The sequence below is a fragment of the Dermochelys coriacea genome, chromosome 11 (genome assembly GCF_009764565.3).
Source record: "Dermochelys coriacea isolate rDerCor1 chromosome 11, rDerCor1.pri.v4, whole genome shotgun sequence".
In the NCBI taxonomy this organism is placed as follows: Eukaryota; Metazoa; Chordata; order Testudines; family Dermochelyidae; genus Dermochelys; species Dermochelys coriacea.
The window spans coordinates 17,701,270-17,722,801 of NC_050078.2; the positions used below are offsets into that span (position 1 = coordinate 17,701,270).

A 21,532-nucleotide genomic window follows, 5' to 3' on the forward strand; every position below is an offset into this window, starting at 1 on the left:
CCTTGGCCATTATCTTTGAAAACTCGTGGCGAACGGGGGAAGTCCCGGATGACTGGAAAAAGGCTAATGTAGTGCCCATCTTTAAAAAAGGGAAGAAGGAGGATCCTGGGAACTACAGGCCGGTCAGCCTCACCTCAGTCCCTGGAAAAATCATGGAGCAGGTCCTCAAAGAATCAATCCTGAAGCACTTAGAGGAGAGGAAAGTGATCAGGAACAGTCAGCATGGATTCACCAAGGACAAGTCATGCCTGACTGATCTAATTGCCTTCTATGATGAGATAACTTGCTCTGTGAATGAGGGGAAAGCAGTGGACATGTTGTTCCTTGACTTTAGCAAAGCTTTTGACACGGTCTCCCACAGCATTCTTGTCAGCAAGTTAAGGAAGTATGGGCTGGATGAATGCACTATAAGGTGGGTAGAAAGCTGGCTAGATTGTCGGGCTCAACGGGTAGTGATCAATGGCTCCATGTCTAGTTGGCAGCCGGTGTCAAGTGGAGTGCCCCAGGGGTCGGTCCTGGGGCCCGTTTTGTTCAATATCTTCATAAATGATCTGGAGGATGGTGTGGATTGCACTCTCAGCAAATTTGCGGATGATACTAAACTGGGAGGAGTGGTAGATACGCTGGAGGGGAGGGATAGGATACAGAAGGACCTAGACAAATTGGAAGATTGGGCCAAAAGAAATCTAATGAGGTTCAATAAGGATAAGTGCAGGACCCTGCACTTAGGATGGAAGAATCCAATGCACCGCTACAGACTAGGGACCGAATGGCTCGGCAGCAGTTCTGCGGAAAAGGACCTAGGGGTGACAGTGGACGAGAAGCTGGATATGAGTCAGCAGTGTGCCCTTGTTGCCAAGAAGGCCAATGGCATTTTGGGATGTATAAGTAGGGGCATAGCGAGCAGATCGAGGGACGTGATCGTTCCCCTCTATTCGACACTGGTGAGGCCTCATCTGGAGTACTGTGTCCAGTTTTGGGCCCCACACTACAAGAAGGATGTGGATAAATTGGAAAGAGTACAGCGAAGGGCAACAAAAATGATTAGGGGTCTAGAGCACATGACTTATGAGGAGAGGCTGAGGGAGCTGGGATTGTTTAGTCTGCAGAAGAGAAGAATGAGGGGGATTTGATAGCTGCTTTCAACTACCTGAAAGGGGGTTTCAAAGAGGATGGCTCTAGACTGTTCTCAATGGTAGCAGATGACAGAACGAGGAGTAATGGTCTCAAGTTGCAATGGGGGAGGTTTAGATTGGATATTAGGAAAAACTTTTTCACTAAGAGGGTGGTGAAACACTGGAATGCGTTACCTAGGGAGGTGGTAGAATCTCCTTCCTTAGAGGTTTTTAAGGTCAGGCTTGACAAAGCCCTGGCTAGGATGATTTAACTGGGACTTGGTCCTGCTTTGAGCAGGGGGTTGGACTAGATGACCTTCTGGGGTCCCTTCCAACCCTGATATTCTATGATTCTATGATTCTATGATAGTGTAACTCTGGGAGCCAAGGACTTACAAAAAATGCATTTCCTATGTGGGTCTGATAGCTTGATATCATATACTGTTTCCTCCTGATCTCTTCTCTCGCAAAAAGATGGGATACCTCACTGTGAGTGGCACTCAACATTCTCTCCTCGTAAAGATGCATTTCATTATTGTTTACCACATGTGTTATTTATACAGATGTGTATAACTCATATATTGAGAAAAGATATCACAGCTTAAATCGGATCTAAAACACATGCTTAATGTTTACTTTTAATTATTGCTCTGTCTGAAAAATCCCCACTGCAGCGATTCCTGTAACGGTGGGTGGACGAGCACAACTTTCCTGTCTATAATTCCTTGGCCGTACATAGGAGACAACAGCTGGTCATAAGTTATGGCTGCAATTAACTAGCAGCCCCCTGTGTAGGGAAGCAAATCCTAAATAGTGTAGATTTTTCTACCTGATGTAGGATAGGCATGCTCTGGAATCACATGTACTCAAAAGCTATGTATGTCTAGAACTGGGGCGGGCAAACTTTTTGGCCTGTGGGCTGCATCGGGTTTCTGAAATTGTATGGAGGGCCAGTTAGGGGAGGCTGTGCCTCCCCAAACAGCCAGGCATGGTCCAGCCCCCGCCCCCTATCCAACCTCCCCACTAATTGCCCCCTGAAAGCCTGCACAGGACTCCTGCCCAATCCAAACCCCCTGTTCCCTGACGGCCCTCCCGGGGACCCCTGCCCCATCCACCCCCCGCTCTCGGTCCCCTAACTGCCCCCGGCCGCCCCATCCAACCCCCTCTCCTTCCTGACTGCCCCCCGGTACCCATGCCCCATCCAACCAGCCCTTCTCCCTGACCGCCCCCAGACTCCTTTCCCCTAACTGCCCCCTGCCCCTAACTGCCCTCCACCACCCAATCCAACCCCTCCTCTCCTTCCTGACTGCCCCCCCAAGACCCCTGCCCCCATTCAACCCCCGTTCCCCGCCCTCTGACCACCCCAACCCCTATCCACACCCCCACCACCCCCTGACCACCACCACCGCGAACTTCCCTGCCCTCTATCCAACTCTGCTCCACTCTCTGCCCCCTTACCGCGCTGCCTGGAGCACCGGTGGCGGAGAACACAGCTGCACCAGGACACGCAGCCGCACCATGCCGCACAGCACAGAGCACTGGGTCAGGCCGGGCTCTGCAGCCCCGCCACCCAGAGCATTGTGCCCCACGGTGGCGTGGCTGCAGGGGAAGGGGGAAAGCAGGGGAGGGGCTGGGGGCTAGCCTCCTGGGCCAGGAGCTCAGGGGCCGGGCAGTATGGTCCCACGGTCCGGATGTGGCCCGTGGGCTGTAGTTTGCCCACCTCTGGTCTAGAAGGTTAATATTATTTATTTAAAGAGCCTTGAATTATCCCACAAGAAGGACTTCACACAGAAACTGTATTAGTTCTATGCCTACAAGAAAAACTAATTCATAAAATTAAAGGAAACATTTCAATCAAGGTAACAGCACTTTGTACTTTTTTAAAATTATTTATACTGAAAACTAATACACACAGTGGCAAACCTGAGGCCTGATCTTTGCCATCTTTCCTCAGAAAAAACTCTCTCTGAAGCCAATGAGAGTTTTGTCTGAGTTACAGACTCCTAGATTAACATTTAACACTGGAAAGTATTTTTTTCCTCACCTTGTATATATGCTCTGCTCCAATACATACAGTAAAGTCATCATTTATAAGGCCAGAAGGGACCATTGTGACTATCTAATCTGACTGTCTGCATAACACAGGACACTGGAATTCCATGAATTAATTCCTGTTTGGATGTTTTTTTCTAAACAATATGATCTAGCCCAATCTTGATCTACAAATTGCCAGTGATGGAGAATCCACCACAACAATCTGGTAAGTTTTTTCAGTGGTTAATTGCAGTGTCAGTTACACTGTTAAAAATTTGCTCCTTGTTTCCAGTTAGAATTTGTCTAGCTTCAGCTTCCATTAAAAGCTGTAGCTTCAGAATCAAACTCATCTTTATCTGCATGCTGCCAATTATGCCTTCCAAATCTCTCATTTTATTATACTAGTCATTAAACGTCATTTAAAAGGGAACTGTTGAAATTTTAAGGTTTTCAAGACTTTGCATCTCAAGACTAATGGAGTTTTTACATGTCCACATGCACTCCTCATATGATCACTATTTCAGACTCCCTCCACTTAGTTTAACAAACTATGGGCCAAATTCTGCCTTCAGATCCAAATAGATGACTCCATTTTAGTCAATGGCAGCCTCATGCATATGTCTATGGGAACTGGGTTTGTTTTAGTAATTCTGAACATATCTGCTTTATCCCTTGGGTCCCCCAGACTTTTCAGGTGAAGATAGTGATAAATAGAATCCTTCTCAGATGGGAAAAGTCCTCTGGATTTCAAATAAATAAGGCAGTGTTAATAAATGGTTGGGGCAAAAATAATGTTGTTTTAGTGTGATAATGTAACGCCGACAGACCTTGGTTGTCGGCAGATGGGATCGAACCTGGGACCTCTGGAGCTTAGTGCATGAGCCTCTACCGCATGAGTTAAAAGCCATATGGCTCTTTGCTAAGGCTGTAGAGCAGACTTGTTAATCTCTCTCTCTCTCTCTCTCTCTCTCACAATGGTCTCAGTGCCACTAGATGGGACAGAACACAACACCCAGAAGGTGTGTGGGTTACAATAAGGCATGCTATCAATTGGAAGTTACAGTTAACTAAAACCAGCCATGCCAGTTTTTAACTCACAATCTTCATCCCACAAGCTTGATACATGGAAAACAGACAACCAATGGAAAGCAAAAAATAAATTAAGAGCTTAAAATGTATACAGTTATCAAACTGGTCTTCTTTTCTTTCTTTCTAAAGTAAGCTTCCTTACTTTAATTTTTTCATTTTTCACAACTTGGGAGGGGCAACTTTTGACTAAACAAACCTAATTTTAAAGAATCCTTATTGAGGTTACAGGGACAATATGTGTAGAAAGAATAGTAAATATGGCAGGCAACCAGCTTGGCTTAACAGGGAAATCCTTGCTGATCTTAAACACAAAAAAGAAGCTTACAAGAAGTGGAAGATTGGACCAATGACCAGGGAAGAGTATAAAAATATTGCTCGGGCATGCAGGAGTGAAATCAGGAAGGCCAAATCACACCTGGAGGTGCAGCTAGCAAGAGATGTTAAGAGTAACAAGAAGGGTTTCTTCAGGTATGTTAGCAATAAGAAGAAAGTCAAGGAAAGTGTGGGCCCCTTACTGAATGAGGGAGGCAACCTAGTGACAGAGGATGTGGAAAAAGCTAATGTACTCAATGCTTTTTTTGCCTCTCTCTTCACGAACAAGGTCAGCTCCCAGACTACTGCACTGGGCAGCACAGCATGGGGAGGAGGTGACCAGCCCTCTGTGAAGAAAGAAGTGGTTCGGGACTATTTAGAAAAGCTGGACGATCACTGCGCTGCATCTGAGAGTGCTAAAGGAGTTGGCAGATGTGATTGCAGAGCCATTGGCCATTATCTTTGAAAACTCATGGTGATCAGGGTAGGTCCTGAATGACTGGAAAAAGTGTAGTGCCCATCTTTAAAAAAGGGAAGAAGGAGGATCCTGGGAACTACAGGCCAGTCAGCCTCAACTCAGTCCCTGGAAAAATCATGGAGTAGGTCCTCAAGGAATCAATTCGAAGCACTTAGAGGAGAGGAAGGTGATCAGGAACAGTCAGCATGGATTCACCAAGGACAAGTCATGCCTGACTGATCTAATTGCCTTCTATGATGAGATAACTTGCTCTGTGAATGAGGGGAAAGCAGTGGACATGTTGTTCCTTGACTTTAGCAAAGCTTTTGACAAGGTCTCCCACAGTATTCTTGCCAGTAAGTTAAAGAAGTATGGGCTGGATGAATGGACTATAAGGTGGATAGAGAGCTGGCTAGATTGTCGGGCTCAACGTGTAGTGATCAATGGCTCCATATCTAGTTGGCAGCCGGTATCAAGTGGAGTGCCCCAAAGGTCATTTTGTTTAATATCTTCATTAATGATCTGGAAAATGGTGTGGATTGCACCCTCAGCAAGTTTGCAGATGACACTAAACTGGGAGGAGAGGTAGATACGCTGGAGGTTAGGGATAGGATACAGAGGGCCCTACACAAATTAGAGGATTGGGCCAAAAGAAATCTGATGAGGTTCAACAAGGACAAGTGCAGAGTCCTGCACTTAGGACAGGAGAATCCCATGCACCGCTACAGACTAGGGACCGACTGGCTAGGCAGCAGTTCTGCAGAAAAGGACCTAGGGGTTACAGTGGACAAGAAGCTGGATAAGAGTCAGCAGTGTGCCCTTGTTGCCAAGAAGGCCAACGGCACTTTGGGATGTATAAGTAGATGCATTGCCAGCAGATCAAGGGATGTGATCGTTCCCCTCTATTCAACATTGGTGAGGCCTCATCTGGAGTACTGTGTCCAGTTTTGAGCCCCACACTACAAGAAAGATGTGGAAAAATTGGAAAACGTCCAGTGGAGGGCAACAAAAATGATTAGGGGACTGGAAGACATGACTTATGAGGAGAGGCTGAGGGAACTGGGATTGTTTAGTCTGTGGAAGAGAAGAATGAGGGGGGATTTGATAGTTGCTTTCAACTACCTGAAAAGGAGTTCCAAAGAGGATGGATCTAGACTGTTCTCAGTGGTAGCAGATGACAGAACGAGGAGTAATGGTCTCAAGTTGCAGTGAGGGAGGTTTAGGTTGGATATTAGGAAAAACTTTTTCACTAGTAGGGTGGTGAAATACTGGAATGCCTTACCTAGGGAGGTGGTGGAATCTCCTTCCTTAGAAGTTTTTAAGGTCAGGCTTGACAAAGCCGTGGCTGGGATGATTTATTTGTGGATTGGTCCTGCTCTGAGCAGGGGGTTGGACTAGATGACCTCCTGAGGTCTGATCCAACCCTGATATTCTATGATTCTAATATCTCAATCTGATATTGCCTATTTTGGTTCAGAGTGATGCTTGCCTGAGTTTCAGGGTGAATTTCCAGCAGAGCCCATCACCAAGGAAAAGGAGACTATTTCTCTGCCTAACCACAAGTATTTCCAAGACAATGGTGTTTCTGGTATAACTGAGTTTTTCCAAAATAATCACTGGCAAAAACATCATTAAGCCTAATGCAAGACTAATATTTCAGTGGCCACCCTCTGGAAGGTGAAATGTGTCTGAGGCCTGAATAGAAAGGGTACAACTGGAATTGCAAAACAGATATTAGCCAACACTTACCATTGTCCCTTCACTCTCACTTCGCGCAACTTCCCGCTGCAGCTGAGCCACAGACAACTTCTCCCTATGGAAAGAGAAGCACATGAAAAGCAGATCATTTTTCACTAGTTGGGAGAATGTTCTGCTCGCATGTCAATGCAGCATTCTTCGACATTGCCGTGGTAACCGTCTTGGCAGAGCTCTTTCTCTCTCTCTGCCATATTTCCTAAAATGTTTAAAGTAGTTGAGCTTTATTGTTGCATTTCATGACAGCCCGACACCGTGTCAGTGAATCAAATCAACCTATGCATCAATTGTCCCATTGAAACAAGTAGCAAAGTAGCCCATGATCTTAGCTTTATGGGAAAGCTTCACCTAAATTACATTGTTCATCATTTTTCTGTAACCTTGCACATCAACTTTATTCCACTATATGGCAGCTCTCGTTAGAAGGTTGGAATATTTAAAAACATTTGTTACTATATTTGAACTTTATAAATAGACTAACAACAGAAGAGCTGAGAACGCATTACCAACTGTATTCATAAACACATTCTGTAGCATTTTGTAATTCAGTATTACTTACAATTTTAGACCCCAAACCTGAAACCCTTAGTCACATGAAATCCTCATTCAGATCCTTAGCTTGACTTCATGTAGGCTTATTTGTTTTATTAAAGGGGCGGGGGGGGAGGGTAAATCAAGCTCTTATTGTGTATAGTAAACAACAACAGAGAGAGTTTCTCTCTGAGAGTTATAAGCAAGGGATAAAATATATGGTTTTAGTAGATCTGAAGAGAAATTGGGCAGCAGATTGTCAGTTGGTGTACTCTGGTGTAGCACCACTGACTTCAGCTGGAGCAATGCCAGTTTACACCAGCTGAGGATGTTGTCCTAAAAGATCATGGAGTAGAAAGATCCTGGAAGGCCCTGGAGTGGAGAGACATAGTATGCAGGAGGTACAGAAGAGAAGGCTCTTACTCCAATAGTGTAAAGGGAAACAAAAGACACCAGTGCTAGTTAAGTAGAGTGAGCAGGGAGAGGAATAAAGTGACAGGAAATAACCTTTTAAAATTATTTTAAGAAAGGGAAGATGGGCATTTTTCAATTGGGTCCAATAATTACTGGGGAATATTCATGATGCACCACATTAAAACAAAATAATGTGTGGAGAGAAGAACATACTATTCTTATATCCACCCTGAGGGGCAACATCAAAAGGATAGTAAAACTTTAGGAGAGGGGAAGCATATGACTCCCTTGCACTTAATGCTTAAACCTATGAGGAACAGAACTTCAAGAAGCCTAGATTGTCACAAAATATTCCATGCAAATGGTGAGAAAACAATAACACGCATCATACACCCCACAACAACATTCTCACTTAGAGAGTTCTATTCACTTAATTTATTCACTTCCATTCAGCAAATGCAATCTAGACCTAAAAATACATACAGTGATAATCCTTAGGAGGAAGTAGTAGTTAATGTAATTCCCTGACCTCAGTTTCAGTTCACACATCAGTCCAAGAACTTTATCTTCAATTAAATAAATGGCACCAACAATAGACACACCATAGTAATTCCACAGTATTTCCATAGTAATTCCATAGTAATTCCACAGCAGATATCACGTGTCCCCCTTTCTTGATCTGCTTTACAATACGTGAGCAGTTTTGAGCAAGTAAAGCCATCATGATAGATAACTAGCTTGCTGAAAGATGCCTCACTTCCTTTGCTTAAGTAAAAAACATTTATCAATGATTCAACTCCAACACCTCTCCCACCTCCTTTGCACACCTGAAGCACTGTGTTGCACAGCATAATACAAACTGTTTAAAATATGCTTTTTAAAAATCACAAAAATAAAAGTTTACTTTTTAAAAATTTAACAAATTAAATCAGTCAAGGGGTGAAAAAAGGGTAAAAGGCAGTAAGAGTAGGCAAATATGAAAACTAATAATGCTCAATTCATATGTGTGTCTGTACACAAATACACATGTGTGTGAATACACACGTTGTATGAAACAAATTTTTTTTTTTAGAGGTTGAGTTTCAGCATGGGCAGAGACAGATCAAGATGAATTTAGAAAAGAGGGAGTGTGAAATAATTCAGTACCCATGAGCCCATCACAGTAAAGTCCCAATCTCCTACCAATTTAAGAAGCAATGGAGGATTCGTTAAAACAGTAATCAGTGCAAGTGCATAGACCAAGGCTCATAGAAGAAGCCGGAAACAGACAGATACTTCAACTCTCCATCCTCATCAATGACTGGCTGCCCTGAAAAACATGTTTTCCAACTCCAGAACAAAGGCTGAAACTCAGACTTCAACATTTCACGTGGTCAATCGCCAGCCTAAAAGGGAGGACAAGATTGACTGGTAAAAGCTTGAGGGTGGAGGCAGGTGAGAAAGGAGATGAGAGAAATCTAAGAGGAAGTATTCTCTATTTACCTATACCTGTGGAATCTCTGTCCTGTCAAGGCTCTCACAGATAAGAAGGGAGACAGAAATGCTCTCTCTAGCCCAGAGGAATTCTTTCTGCAGAAAACAATGCTGACAGTCAGCATCAACTCCCTGGAGAACCTACTCCATGCCATTGAGAAGGGCTGGCCCAGACACAAATGAGAAGACTGTGGCAGCAAAGTTATTTTCAGAACAATTCTGCCAGGACCAGGAGATGCTTCAGAGTGGCCCAGCATAGATGTGTGAGTATCTGTAGGATTCCACAAGAGTTGATGGCACTGGCTTGGATGGCCCCAAACCACACACATATCTTGGGCTGGAAAACTAGCTCCCTCTCCTCTCAATGATGGGATAATTAGTCGAGAAACTTAAGTTGAGATGGAGTTTTCTGCTTAAATCTGCCCAGACACAGATAGTGCCATGGCAAAGCATAACCTGACCTATATAGCTTTTAAAATCCCTAATATTATATGAAAGTTGAAAATTGTCTGTTCTTATATCCCTGTGTGTTTGTGTGTGCACGTCTGTAGACAGAAGCTACTTTCATATCATATTGTGTTACGTTCCATCTCAAGTTACTTTGTACTGTAGGCCCACGGAACAATGAGGTCATATTTTCTGTACTGGCGTCTGTTGATGCATAATGAAAGTCATATCCGAGAAGTACATTTAAAATAATGTTAAACAGAAGAATGGTCTAAAAGATAGGATGGTGAATTGGGAGTCAGGAGACGTGCATTTGGTTCCTGGCTTGTTACAGACTCCCTATGGAATGCTGGGCAAGTCTCAGTCTACCATGTGCCTCAGTTCCCAACCAGTAAAATGGGTATGATACCTTCCTGTTTCACACGTATTGTGGATAAAATCCACTAATGCTTGTGAGATGCTCAGATACTACAGTGAGCAGAGCTAGAACTTAGATAAACAGGATTTGTTCAAAGGGAAAGTTAAATTGGGAGGTGTATTTCCAAATTGGGCCACTAAGGTAACTCATTGTGGCTCTCATCTAGCAGACCAAGGGTCTCAAACTCCCGGCCTGTGGGCCATCTGCAGCCCGAGAACCTCCCCAATGTGGCCCACAGGGCTCCAGCAATTTTGGGGCCAGGTCTCTCCCTTGGCCCCGCCTGCTGCCTCTGGGCGCTCCCCTACCCTACGCGTTCCCCCAGGCGATTTACAATGGCCCAGGGTCCTGCCCACCACCGGCAGCACAGAGGAGCTGAGCGGCTTCTGCCTGCTCGCTCCCTCCACATGTCTACCGGCCCCAGGGCAGGGCAGGGCAGGGCTGTACTGCCGCACACTGCCCCCACCCCGACTGCCCCTGTGGCCAATGGGAAGCTGCGGGGGCGGTGTCTGGGGGCAGCAGTGTGTGGAGGCCCCCGGCCCACCCCACCTTGGAGCCCCAGGTAAGCACTGCACCTCCTGACCCCCTCCCAGAACCTGCACCCCCACACCCCCTCCCATCCCCAAACTCCCTCCCAGAGCCTGCACCCCTCCCCTAGCCCCAGCCCAGAGCCTGCACCCCGCACCCAAACTCCATCCCAGATCCCACATCCCAGACCCTCTCCCCTACCCAGACTCCCTCGCAGACCCCAACCGCTCACCCTTCTGCACCCAAACTCCCTCCCAGAGCCTGCACCCCAACCCCCAACCGCAGACCTCCTCCCCCATCCAAATTCCCTCCCAGAGCCTTAGGCAGGTGGGGTGCGGAGTTTTGGGGGCAGGTTCTGAGCGGCATGAGTGACATTACTGGCCCGCTGATAGGATTTGAGGACTGGCACTGGCCCTAAGGTAAATTGAGTTTGAGACCCCTGTAGTAGACCAATGCCACCACTTTGGGAAGTACAGTATATGAGAGGAAAAGCTGGCTCAGAAAGAAATAAAATTAAAAGGACTAAGCAAGAGAGTACAGATGTGAATGGGCCCCTTCATCTTGACTGGGGGACTCCTCTCTTTTCGTGGGTAAGTTGTTGTGGAGTCAGAGAAGCAAAACACAAAGGGGAATCAGGGCAAATCAAGGTTTGGAGTAGAACCGATCAGAAAAAACCTCCGCAGAACAGATTTTCATTGGAAAGTGCAGTTTCATCAAAATCGAAACTCTGAACAAAACTGTTTCTCAACATTCTGTTTCTACATTTTCAGATAATGTTTTAATTTTTCCTCCAAAACAACTTTTATTTGATCGTTTTATTTTGAGTTATAATATAATTTAAATTTTTTAAAAAGTCAAAATTGAAATGAAATATTTCAAACAATCCCAATAATTTTTTAGGAATATTTTTTCAGAAAATTTCAAAACTTTCAGGTTTTATTGTGGATTGGAATAAAAACAGTTTCTAAATCTTGAAATCCTGTGTGAAACAGAATTTCCATTATTTACATAGCACTAATTTTCAAGAACTCTGTACAGAAAGTGACTCCTACCAGAGAAGTTACAGGATTACCTCTAACCTATTGCAATCCAGCTTTTACATAAGCATTTATAATCATAGGCATTTTTGCCATGTTCCTAAACTATTTACCATTCACAAATTTAATCAGTTTAACCTCACTGGAACAATTTCTATTTGTCATGGTACCTACTTATCAAATAACTTAAGGTATTACTAATCAAGCATTCATGTTTTAGAGTCCTTTCATACAGCTAATATTAGCAAAACCTAAGTAAAGTATATCAAAACAATTTGGATCTTGCATTTAATCTAATCAAGTTTTTGTTTGTTTTATTTGTTTTTGTTTTCCAACTTGACTATCAGAGCTCTAAACATCTATTGAAAATGCACAGGTAGGACAAATACACTAATAGCACCTTTCGTGCAAATATGTAGCTTTTAAACACAGCCCTTTTTTTAAGGCCCTCTGCGTAGATGCTACTGTAACACCGACAGACCCCTGTCGTTGGCGGGCAGGATCCTACCATAATCAAATTACAAAATTGGTTAATCCTGTTTTAAGGATTTAGCTCATCCACTGGAAATAGTCAGTTGCTTTTTTTCACTGCTTCACTGCTTTAATATGCTTTAGTGGAAAAGCTAACATATGCTTTGAGGGGTTTTGACTTTTTAATTGCAAAACAAATGCCTAAGGATATTTCATGAGCAAAGCACATAAGAGCTGTTTATCCATATTTACAGTCTGCTAGAAAAATCAACATTAAAATACACACAATGAAACAATATGGGGCCCCTCTGTATCTACTTCAGCTGTCTGCAAAAAAAAAAAAAGAAATTATTTTCTCTCCCTATTCAATCTTACATCTGAATGCAGAACAAGCTATAAGTTCCTGGAGACCTTGAGAACCCAAAAATCCCATCTATGCTTTCACTAATAAAAAGATTTCTCTTTCTGGTACATGAATCTTCTGAGTACTACCAGCAAGAGTCTTGGAGAAATATTAGAAAGAGAGCTTCCTTGAGGGATTTCCTAAGGAAACAAAGCCAGGATGGTCACCCTTAGAGAATCTTAGCATGATGCAAGATAAAAGATGTAATATTGGAAAAATTCTGCAGTGAAAACAGAACACAAAAACAAAAAGTAGCTTGTTATGTATGACAAAAAAAGGTTAAGAGCACTGCACAGCCATTTGTTGCATGGGTGTCTAAAACAAAGTTTATCTGGAGGCAACCCAAGTTTATGTTTCTGTTTTAAATAGCCCCCCTCCTAGAAATGAAGAAATTGTGTACTTTACTCCAAGCAGATTGTTACCTTCACTTACTAGGACACATCAGTGAGGCACAGCAGTGCCCCTGGACCAAATCAGTCCAGGGTGTAATTTCATGGCATTCCATCAGGGATTAATTTGACCCAGTGGGCATGGTAATACTTTGTATGCACTTTGCAATCATTTTGCTGGTGTATATGATTACGTGTGGTGCAAAACAAAGTGCTACCATTCTGAGTTGGTAGCATTTTGCACACAGTTTGAATTATTGTAAATTATTATACAAGCTGTATAGCAAGGGAGAATGAGGTCCATTGTGTTTAACTGTGCCCAAATAAGACTATCCATTAAAAGCCACTTCTGAGGAAGTTAATCATTCACAAGTCTGATTAAGATATAACCTATAACAGTTCTCAGCCCAGATTTTTTTTTTTAAACATATCAACACAAAAAGAAAAGGAGTACTTGTGGCACCTTAGAGACTAACAAATTTATTAGAGCATAAGCTTTCGATGAAGTAGCTCACGAAAGCTTATGCTCTAATAAATTTGTTAGTCTCTAAGGTGCCACAAGTACTCCTTTTCTTTTTGCGAATACAGACTAACACGGCTGCCACTCTGAAACATATCAACACAGTGTCAGTTGGATAAGCATTTTTATTATGACTGAGCTGGAGAATATAATAGGTTTTCAGCTGCTTTAGCCTTTCAGATGTTTTAAATGTGTAAGAATATTGTGATGAGCCTTCAAAGTTAATTTTTTGTTTTAATATTTTTAATAGGAAATATGCTTAGCTTTGCTGTGAAGTTACACAGTTTTACTAATTTTTAAATCAAGTATATTTTATCCCTATAGTTACTACAGCAGACCTGAACCAGACAAAAAAAAATTCTGCAAGGACTGGACAAAATATTAAAATAAATTCACTTCAGATGTACTTGTTGGCACTTTTGGAAAAAACATCAAATGATAAGAGGTTTACAAAATGCTGTTAGACAGCATATTTTGTGCTTCTGAAATTGATTTGCACGGTAAGTGGTATATGTTGTAGAAGATGGGTCACAGGCCGTAAATACAACAGGGAACAGTGTTCCCAAAATGCCTAGCCAGAGACCCTTTATAGAGGTAACTGAGGGAGCCTGATAAAGATCTGATCATATACCCTTGGCAGACAGGACCAAATATACACATGCAATTGCTTTGTGTGAATGCTATGAGAGGAAAATACATTTAAAACTCTTCCCACCACTAATATGTCTCACAATAGTCTACCTTTCTGTGTAATGATAGGATGGGAAAGTAAGGCATATTTGACCCACAAAGGAAAAGGTTTATGATGTTCTAAATAATCCTGCCTACATTCTAATGTCTCCCTACCTACTACTACTCCTTCAAGCCATCTTCCTTATGAGTTAGACCAAAAAGAAACTATGCCATGTGACCAGTCACAACTAACTGACAGAGCTCGGATTTTCAATATCAAACACTAACTTTTCAAAATTCAGAGAGACAAAATTAACTGGATTTTTTTTTAAATAAAAAACACCACAACTTTGAACAAGAATGTTAGTGTATGTCATGGTCTGCTCACAGACATTCCAGACACACAAAAAAGATGCTACATTTGTTGTGTAAATTATTCACTTAAAAATCCAAGTACATATTTCCTAATCCTATGTCCTAATCTTAAACAGTCATAGCTCCAAACTCTCTCTATAATGGGCCAAACCCTAACACTGAACCTGAACCTCCCAAACTTCATGTTAAGATTCTGATCCATATTTTGAAACCTCAAATTCTGGAGCTTTTAGATACAGAATCTTGGTTCAGCCTCCTACATAGGTGAAATGATGACATACCTTTCCAGAATAAGAATTCAGGCTAGGGTTGCCAACCCTCCTGGATTGTCCTGGAGTCTCCAGGAATTAAAGATTAATCTTTAATTAAAGATTATATCATGTGATGAAACCTTCAGGAATATGTTCAACCAAAATTGTCTCAGATGGAATCTCATCCTAATTTTCAAAGAAGGTTTAGGCATGCACAGGTAGATTAGGACACAGTTACAGTGCTAAGAAACAATTTAAAAAAAAAGTTTTGTAATAAAAATGTACTTTGACATCAATCAAAACTCAAGGAGAATTGAAATTTCTGGGTACTGCACCTAAAACCTGATGTAATGCTTCACTGAATCCAGTTGCCCAGGTTCCATAAAGAACACAATACCCATAAAAAAACTGGACAAAGCCCTTTTTTCCCAGTCTTAATCACACACCAGTACACCTACCATGTGTGTGCAGAATGTGTGTCTTACATTCTTAACACTTAAGCAGGTTCCAGAGTTTCCCTTTCATACTGTAAATGATCATTTTCGATACATCTGTACCTCGTCTTTATTTAATTCTTCTTAGAGTCTGTGCTCATGTTATCCAGACATTAGTTTTTCTATATACAAATCTTAACCCAAGAACAACAAAAAAGACTGTTTTTCATGTATGTTTCACACTTAGCTTTGTAACTTTCACACTGTGTTGAACTTGCACAGTTCTGCACAAAAGAAGTATTACTTAAAAATCTAGTATTTTCCTTCATGTAGCGAACCATTTGTAACACTGAGCTCTTGTCTTCCTGTAAAAATACAAGAGATGACTTGGCAGATTGAAAACCATGCTTTGTAAAAAATTATTTCAAACAAACAGTTAGACCACACCACACTAGCCAAACTATATGTTAGCAATCAATGTTTTATTATCATATGGGTGTATCAGTCCATACAAATGCAGATACCTTTGCCACAGGAAAATAAAAACATCTTGACAGCAACATTACACAGTAGAAAAACAGGAAGTGAAGAGTACCCAACTGAAAAGGCCGTAAACATTTAAGCAGGCGGGATATGAAATCTGAATTTCAAAAGCGCAAATGTATCATTAACTCTTTCAAAACACTTACCCTCACTTTCCAGAAAAGCTGTGGGACGTTAAATAGGACCTTGTTCTTCCAATGATCCAGAAAATCAGTCTCTAAAATCCACTAAAGCAATGTTCCAGCATGGTGCCAATACTGACTTATGGCGAGGCATACTATGTGCAGAATTACAAGCACCACTTCCTTCAACACCTTTGTTTTCCATGGAGGTTTCCCATCCAAGTACTAACCAGGCTTGACCCCATTTAGTTTATGCGATCTGACAAGAGCACAGACCCAAGGTGATATGACTGTAGTGAATTAATTTAACTCAGTTTTAACTGGTGTTGTGATCACTGTGGTTAGCAGTGCAGAATACTTGCTTTCTATTGTAGGAGATTATGTATACTGGATTTGATACTATCAAAATGGCATTTCCAAACTGAATTTTTGAATAGTTATTTTGGAATCATGATCATTTTAATTGGATGTGGCAATGGAGAAATTTATCTTGCATGGAAAAACTAAATGAAAATATAAATATGATGACTAGACACAGTAGAAGAAGCTTTATTTAAAGGAATACTTTAATTTACATCGTCTGCAGTCATTTTTGGTGTATTACCCCTGTTAAAAAACCATCAGAATAATTCATATATAGAAAATGGCACCAGTAATGCATAGTTTTCTATTTATTTGTAATTGTGAATATTTGTCTATATTATAATTGAATAGAATTTACATAACAGAAGTAAGTATAACTGAGATCAGGGCCTTATTGTGTTAGGCACTCCCCAGACACACCGAAAGAGAGTCCATGCCCTGACGAGTTCACAATCTAAAAAGACAAGACAAACAAAAGGGTTGGAGAAAGGATGGATATCAGCAGTCCCCACTGACTCTCTACCTAGCAATCAGTTGGCAATTTCCCACAGATGTCAACTACGAAAGTCCTTAGGAAAAATTTGAAACAGGACAGGGTAACAGCTGTACAGAATAGTTCGGACAAGATACAGAAGGAATGGGGGAGGAGGGTGAAGGGGAGAGAGCATCAAAGGTCATTGTGAATGACAAATGAGTGTTTGAGGCAAGCATCGTTGGTGTAGTAGAGGAGACATGAAATACCCCCCAAAAGATATGTATGGTGAGGCAGAATCATGAAGGGTATCAAAGGTGAGGACAAAAGGGTTGAATCTGATGCAGAGAAGGAGGGAGAGCCCATAAAAAGGTTGAAAGAGAAAGGGTAGCATGGTAAGGACTATAGAACAGATTATGAGAGGATAATTTTTCTGGAAGACAATTATTCACCTGAGCTGCTGTCATGGCAGCTGAGACCAACTGGGGGAATTCAGCTAAAAGCCCCTTGATTTAAACATCTGGGAGCTAGCAGTATATTTTCAGATGTGGTCTCTTGACTCAAATTCACTATCCCTATGAGTTCAATAGGGTCTATACGGGTCCTTTGAGCAATTCTCAGTGCAGGATTCAGACCTTAATGACCTGCTCTTGTTTTAGTTTACAGACAACTTTTATACCTTTTGTCATTTAGGGGAAAAACTGCTTTAAACTTGGGTTGACTCCGTAGCACTAAGAAAAACAGCATCTGTACGCTCATGCCAAAAAATTTATCTCAAATCATAACCTATTGAAAGTTGGTCACAAAGTTTCAATTTTGAGCTCTGATTTTATCACATGATTTCAGGATAGCTAGGTCAAGCGTCAGTGCTTTTTAAACTGTTGACCTTTAAACAATTTTCATCAGCAATAGCCAATAGTCAGCAGGATACCAAAAAGGATGACATACACAGCCTGCTGCTCTCATGAAGTGTACCTGTACTTTTTATTCCATTGATTAAGTTGAGATAAAGGGAGTAGCAAGCAGTATTCTGTAAGAGCCATCATGTTCCAAAATGCATAAAATTATTGATGATGCTGCTTTTTTCAAGAAAGTTAGTGACATTGTGCCATCAGCTTTTCACAGCTAGTGCTGTCTCTCCATCAGGAAAAAAGATACGGATTCTTCATCACCAAGCTTGCCTTCAACTGTAACATAAGGAAAATCTTGTATGGCATAATGCTGAATCATCAGGATTGAGCAAGGATTTACAAACCTGTGACAGGTTTCAGAGGAGCAGCTATGTTAGTCTGTATCCGCAAAAAGAAAAGGAGGACTCGTGACACCTTAGAGACTAACGAATTTATTTGAGCATAAGCTTTCATGAGCTACAGCTCACTTTATCGGATGCATTCAGTGGAAAATACAGTGGGGAGATTTATATACACAGAGAACATGAAACAATGGGCGTTACCATACACACTGTAATCAGAGTGATCAGGTAAGGTGAGCTATTACCAGCAGGAGAACGAGGGGGAAAAAATCTTTTGTAGCGATAATCAAGGTGGGCCATTTCCAGCAGTTATAACACACACTTTGCTTCTCTACAAAAAAAAAAAAAAAAAGACACTAAACTATTTAAACTACTATATGCCACAAGGGGCCACAACAGTGGTTCCCTTAACCCATCCAGCAATATTGTTAATCTATCCAATTATACCCCTAGCCCAGCAGAAGAATCTGTCCTATCTTGGGGCCTCTCTTCTGCCCTCCACCCCACGAACATGATACAGTTTTGTGGTGACCTAGAGTCCTATTTTCGATGTCTCCAACTCAAGGAATATTTCCAACACCCCTCTGAACAACATACTTACCCACAGAGACCTTCCTACAAAGACTACAAAAAGAAGGATTCTGGGTGGACTCTTCCTGAAGGTCAAAACAGACTGGACTTCTACATAGAGTGCTTCCGCCGATGTGCACGGGCTGAAATTGTGGAAAAGCAGCATCACTTGCCCCATAACCTCAGCCGTGCAGAACACAATGCCATGCACAGAGAAACAACTCTGACATCATAATCAAAAAGGTTGACAAAGGAGGTGCTGTCGTCATCATGAATAGGTTGGAATATGAACAAGAGGCTGCTAGGCAACTCTCCAACACCACTTTCTACAAGCCATTACCCTCTGATCCCACTGAGAGATACCAAAAGAAACTACAGCATTTGCTCAAGAAACTCCCTGAAAAAGCACAAGAACAAATCCGCACAGATACACCCCTAGAACCCCAACCTGGGGTATTCTATCTGCTACCCAAGATCCATAAACCTGGAAATCCTGAACACCCCATCATCTCAGGCATTGGCATCCTGACAGCAGGATTGTCTGGCTATGTAGACTCCCTCCTCAGGCCCTACGTACCAGCACTCCCAGCTATCTTCAAGACACCACTGACTTCCTGAGGAAACTACAATCCATCAGTGATCTTCCTGAAACCATCATCCTGGCCACTATGGATGTAGAAGCCCTCTACACCAACATTCCACACAAAGATGGACTACAAGCCGTCAAGAACACTATCCCCGATAATGTCACGGCAAACCTGGTGGATGAACTTTGTGACTTTGTCCTCACCCATAACTATTTCACATTTGGGGACAATGTATACCTTCAAATCAGCGGCACTGCGATGGGTACCCGCATGGTCCCACAGTATGCCAACATTTTTATGGCTGACTTAGAACAACGCTTCCTCAGCTCTCGTCCCCTAATGCCCCTTCTCTATTTGCACTACATTAATGACATCTTCATCATCTGGACCCATGGAAAAGAAGCCCTTGAGGAATTCCACCAGGATTTCAACAATTTCCATCCCACCATCAACCTCAGCCTGGACCAGTCCACACAAGAGATCCACTTCCTGGACACTACGGTGCTAATAAGCGATGGTCACATAAACACCACCCTATATCGGAAACCTACTGACCGCTATTCCTACCTACATGCCTCTAGCTTTCATCCAGACAACACCACACGATCCATTGTCTACAGCCAAGCTCTACGATACAACCGCATTTGCTCCAACTCCTCAGACAGAGACAAACACCTACAAGATCTCTATCAAGCATTCTTAAAACTACAATACCCACCTGCTGACATGAAGAAACAGATTGACAGAGCCAGAAGAGTACCCAGAAGTTACCTACCACAGGACAGGCCCAACAAAGAAAATAACAGAATGCCACTAGCCATCGCCTTCAGCTCCAAACTAAAACCTCTCCAACACATCATCAAGGATCTACAACCTATCCTGAAGGACGACCCATCACTCTCACAGAGCTTGGTCTGTCAGTCCTTGCTTACAGACAGCCCCCCAACCTGAAGCAAATACTCACCAGCAACCACACACCACATAACAGAACCACTAATCCAGGAACCTATCCTTGCAACAAAGCCCGTTGCCAACTCTGTCCACATATCTATGCAGGGGACACCATCATAGGGCCTAATCACATCAGCCACACTATCAGAGGCTCGTTCATCTGCACATCTACCAATGTGATATATGCCATCATGTGCCAGCAATGCCCCTCTGCCATGTACATTGGCCAAACTGGACGTCTCTACATAAAAGAATAAATGGACACAAGTCAGATGTCAAGAATTATAACATTCAAAAACCAGTCGGAGAACACTTCAGTCTCTCTGGTCACTAGACTATAGACCTAAAAGTGGCAATTCTTCAACAAAAAAAACCTAAAAAAAGGACTCCAACGAGAGACTGCTGAATTGGAATTAATTTGCAAACAGGATACAATTAACTTAGGCTTGAATAAAGACTGGGAGTGGATGGGTCATTACACAAAGTAAAACTATTTCCCCATGTTTATTCCTTCCCCGCCCCCCACTGTTCCTCAGACGTTATTGTCAACTGCTGGATATGGCCCACCTTGATTATCACTACAAAAGTTTCCCGCCCCCCCGCTCTCCGGTTGGTAATAGTTCACCTTACCTGATCACTCTTGTTACAGTGTGTATGGTAACACTCATTGTTTCATGTTCTCTGTGTATATAAATCTCCCCACTGTATTTTCCACTGAATGCATCCGATGAAGTGAGCTTTAGCTCATGAAAGCTTATGCTCAAATAAATTTGTTAGTCTCTAAGGTGCCACAAGTCCTCCTTTTCTTTTTACAAACCTGTGACAACTTCTCTATTATGGCCACTAATCAAGAGCAATGGTCTTCAGTTGCCAGTGGTTCTTTAAACCCAATATGACAGGGGGGAAAAGAATCTGGAATAGTAATAAGTAGGCTCAGACCAGCTATCTTAACAAAATGACTGTTTTGATACAGGTATTAACATTTCTATTAGAACTAATAGATCTAGCAGATCAGGTAAGATGAAAAGGTAAGTCAAGTGGAGCAGTATAAGGTCATATAATTACAGTGATTATTTTATCTAGAGTTGAAAAATCAGGAAAACTCTAAGGCTGGAAAAAAGTTTAATTCATGATCATGAAAAGTTTGGTTAATACTATACAAAGTGTTCTTGCTATACTAGCCTAAGACAAGACCCAACCCAAAAACCAGGGTAACAAACAATAAGGTTTGACATCTATGGAGCGAATGGATGTCTGTCTAAAATCAAAGTTTTCAACCCCTTTATTCAGCATGATCTACTTTCACAATAGGTCATTTTGCTCAATATTCAAATGTATTTTTAGCATTCAACATAAGTAAATGCTGAAGTTAAGATTGAGATGCAGTTTCCATTCTACTTTCCCCCTCTCCTCCATGCTATTTTCAGTTGCTCATAATTCTCTCAAATACATGCCTTTTGTGCTTATTTTTAGACCAAAAATAATACATGGGGGAGTGGAGAAAGAAAAGAGGAATTGTTCAGCAAAAGCAAAAGTAAATGAATAGTTTT

General features: G+C 42.1%; 1 protein-coding gene across 4 annotated transcripts in view; it reads right to left on the bottom strand.

Moving 5' to 3' along the window:
- NCKAP5 (NCK associated protein 5) overlaps positions 1-21,532 on the bottom strand; it is a 644,081-nt gene that overhangs the window by 319,836 nt on the left and 302,713 nt on the right. For all 4 annotated transcript variants that reach the window (XM_043505027.1, XM_043505028.1, XM_043505024.1 and 1 more), the window contains one exon: positions 6,757-6,820. In XM_043505027.1, coding sequence (XP_043360962.1) covers positions 6,757-6,820 — 64 coding nt within the window. The remainder of the gene's footprint in view (positions 1-6,756; positions 6,821-21,532) is intronic.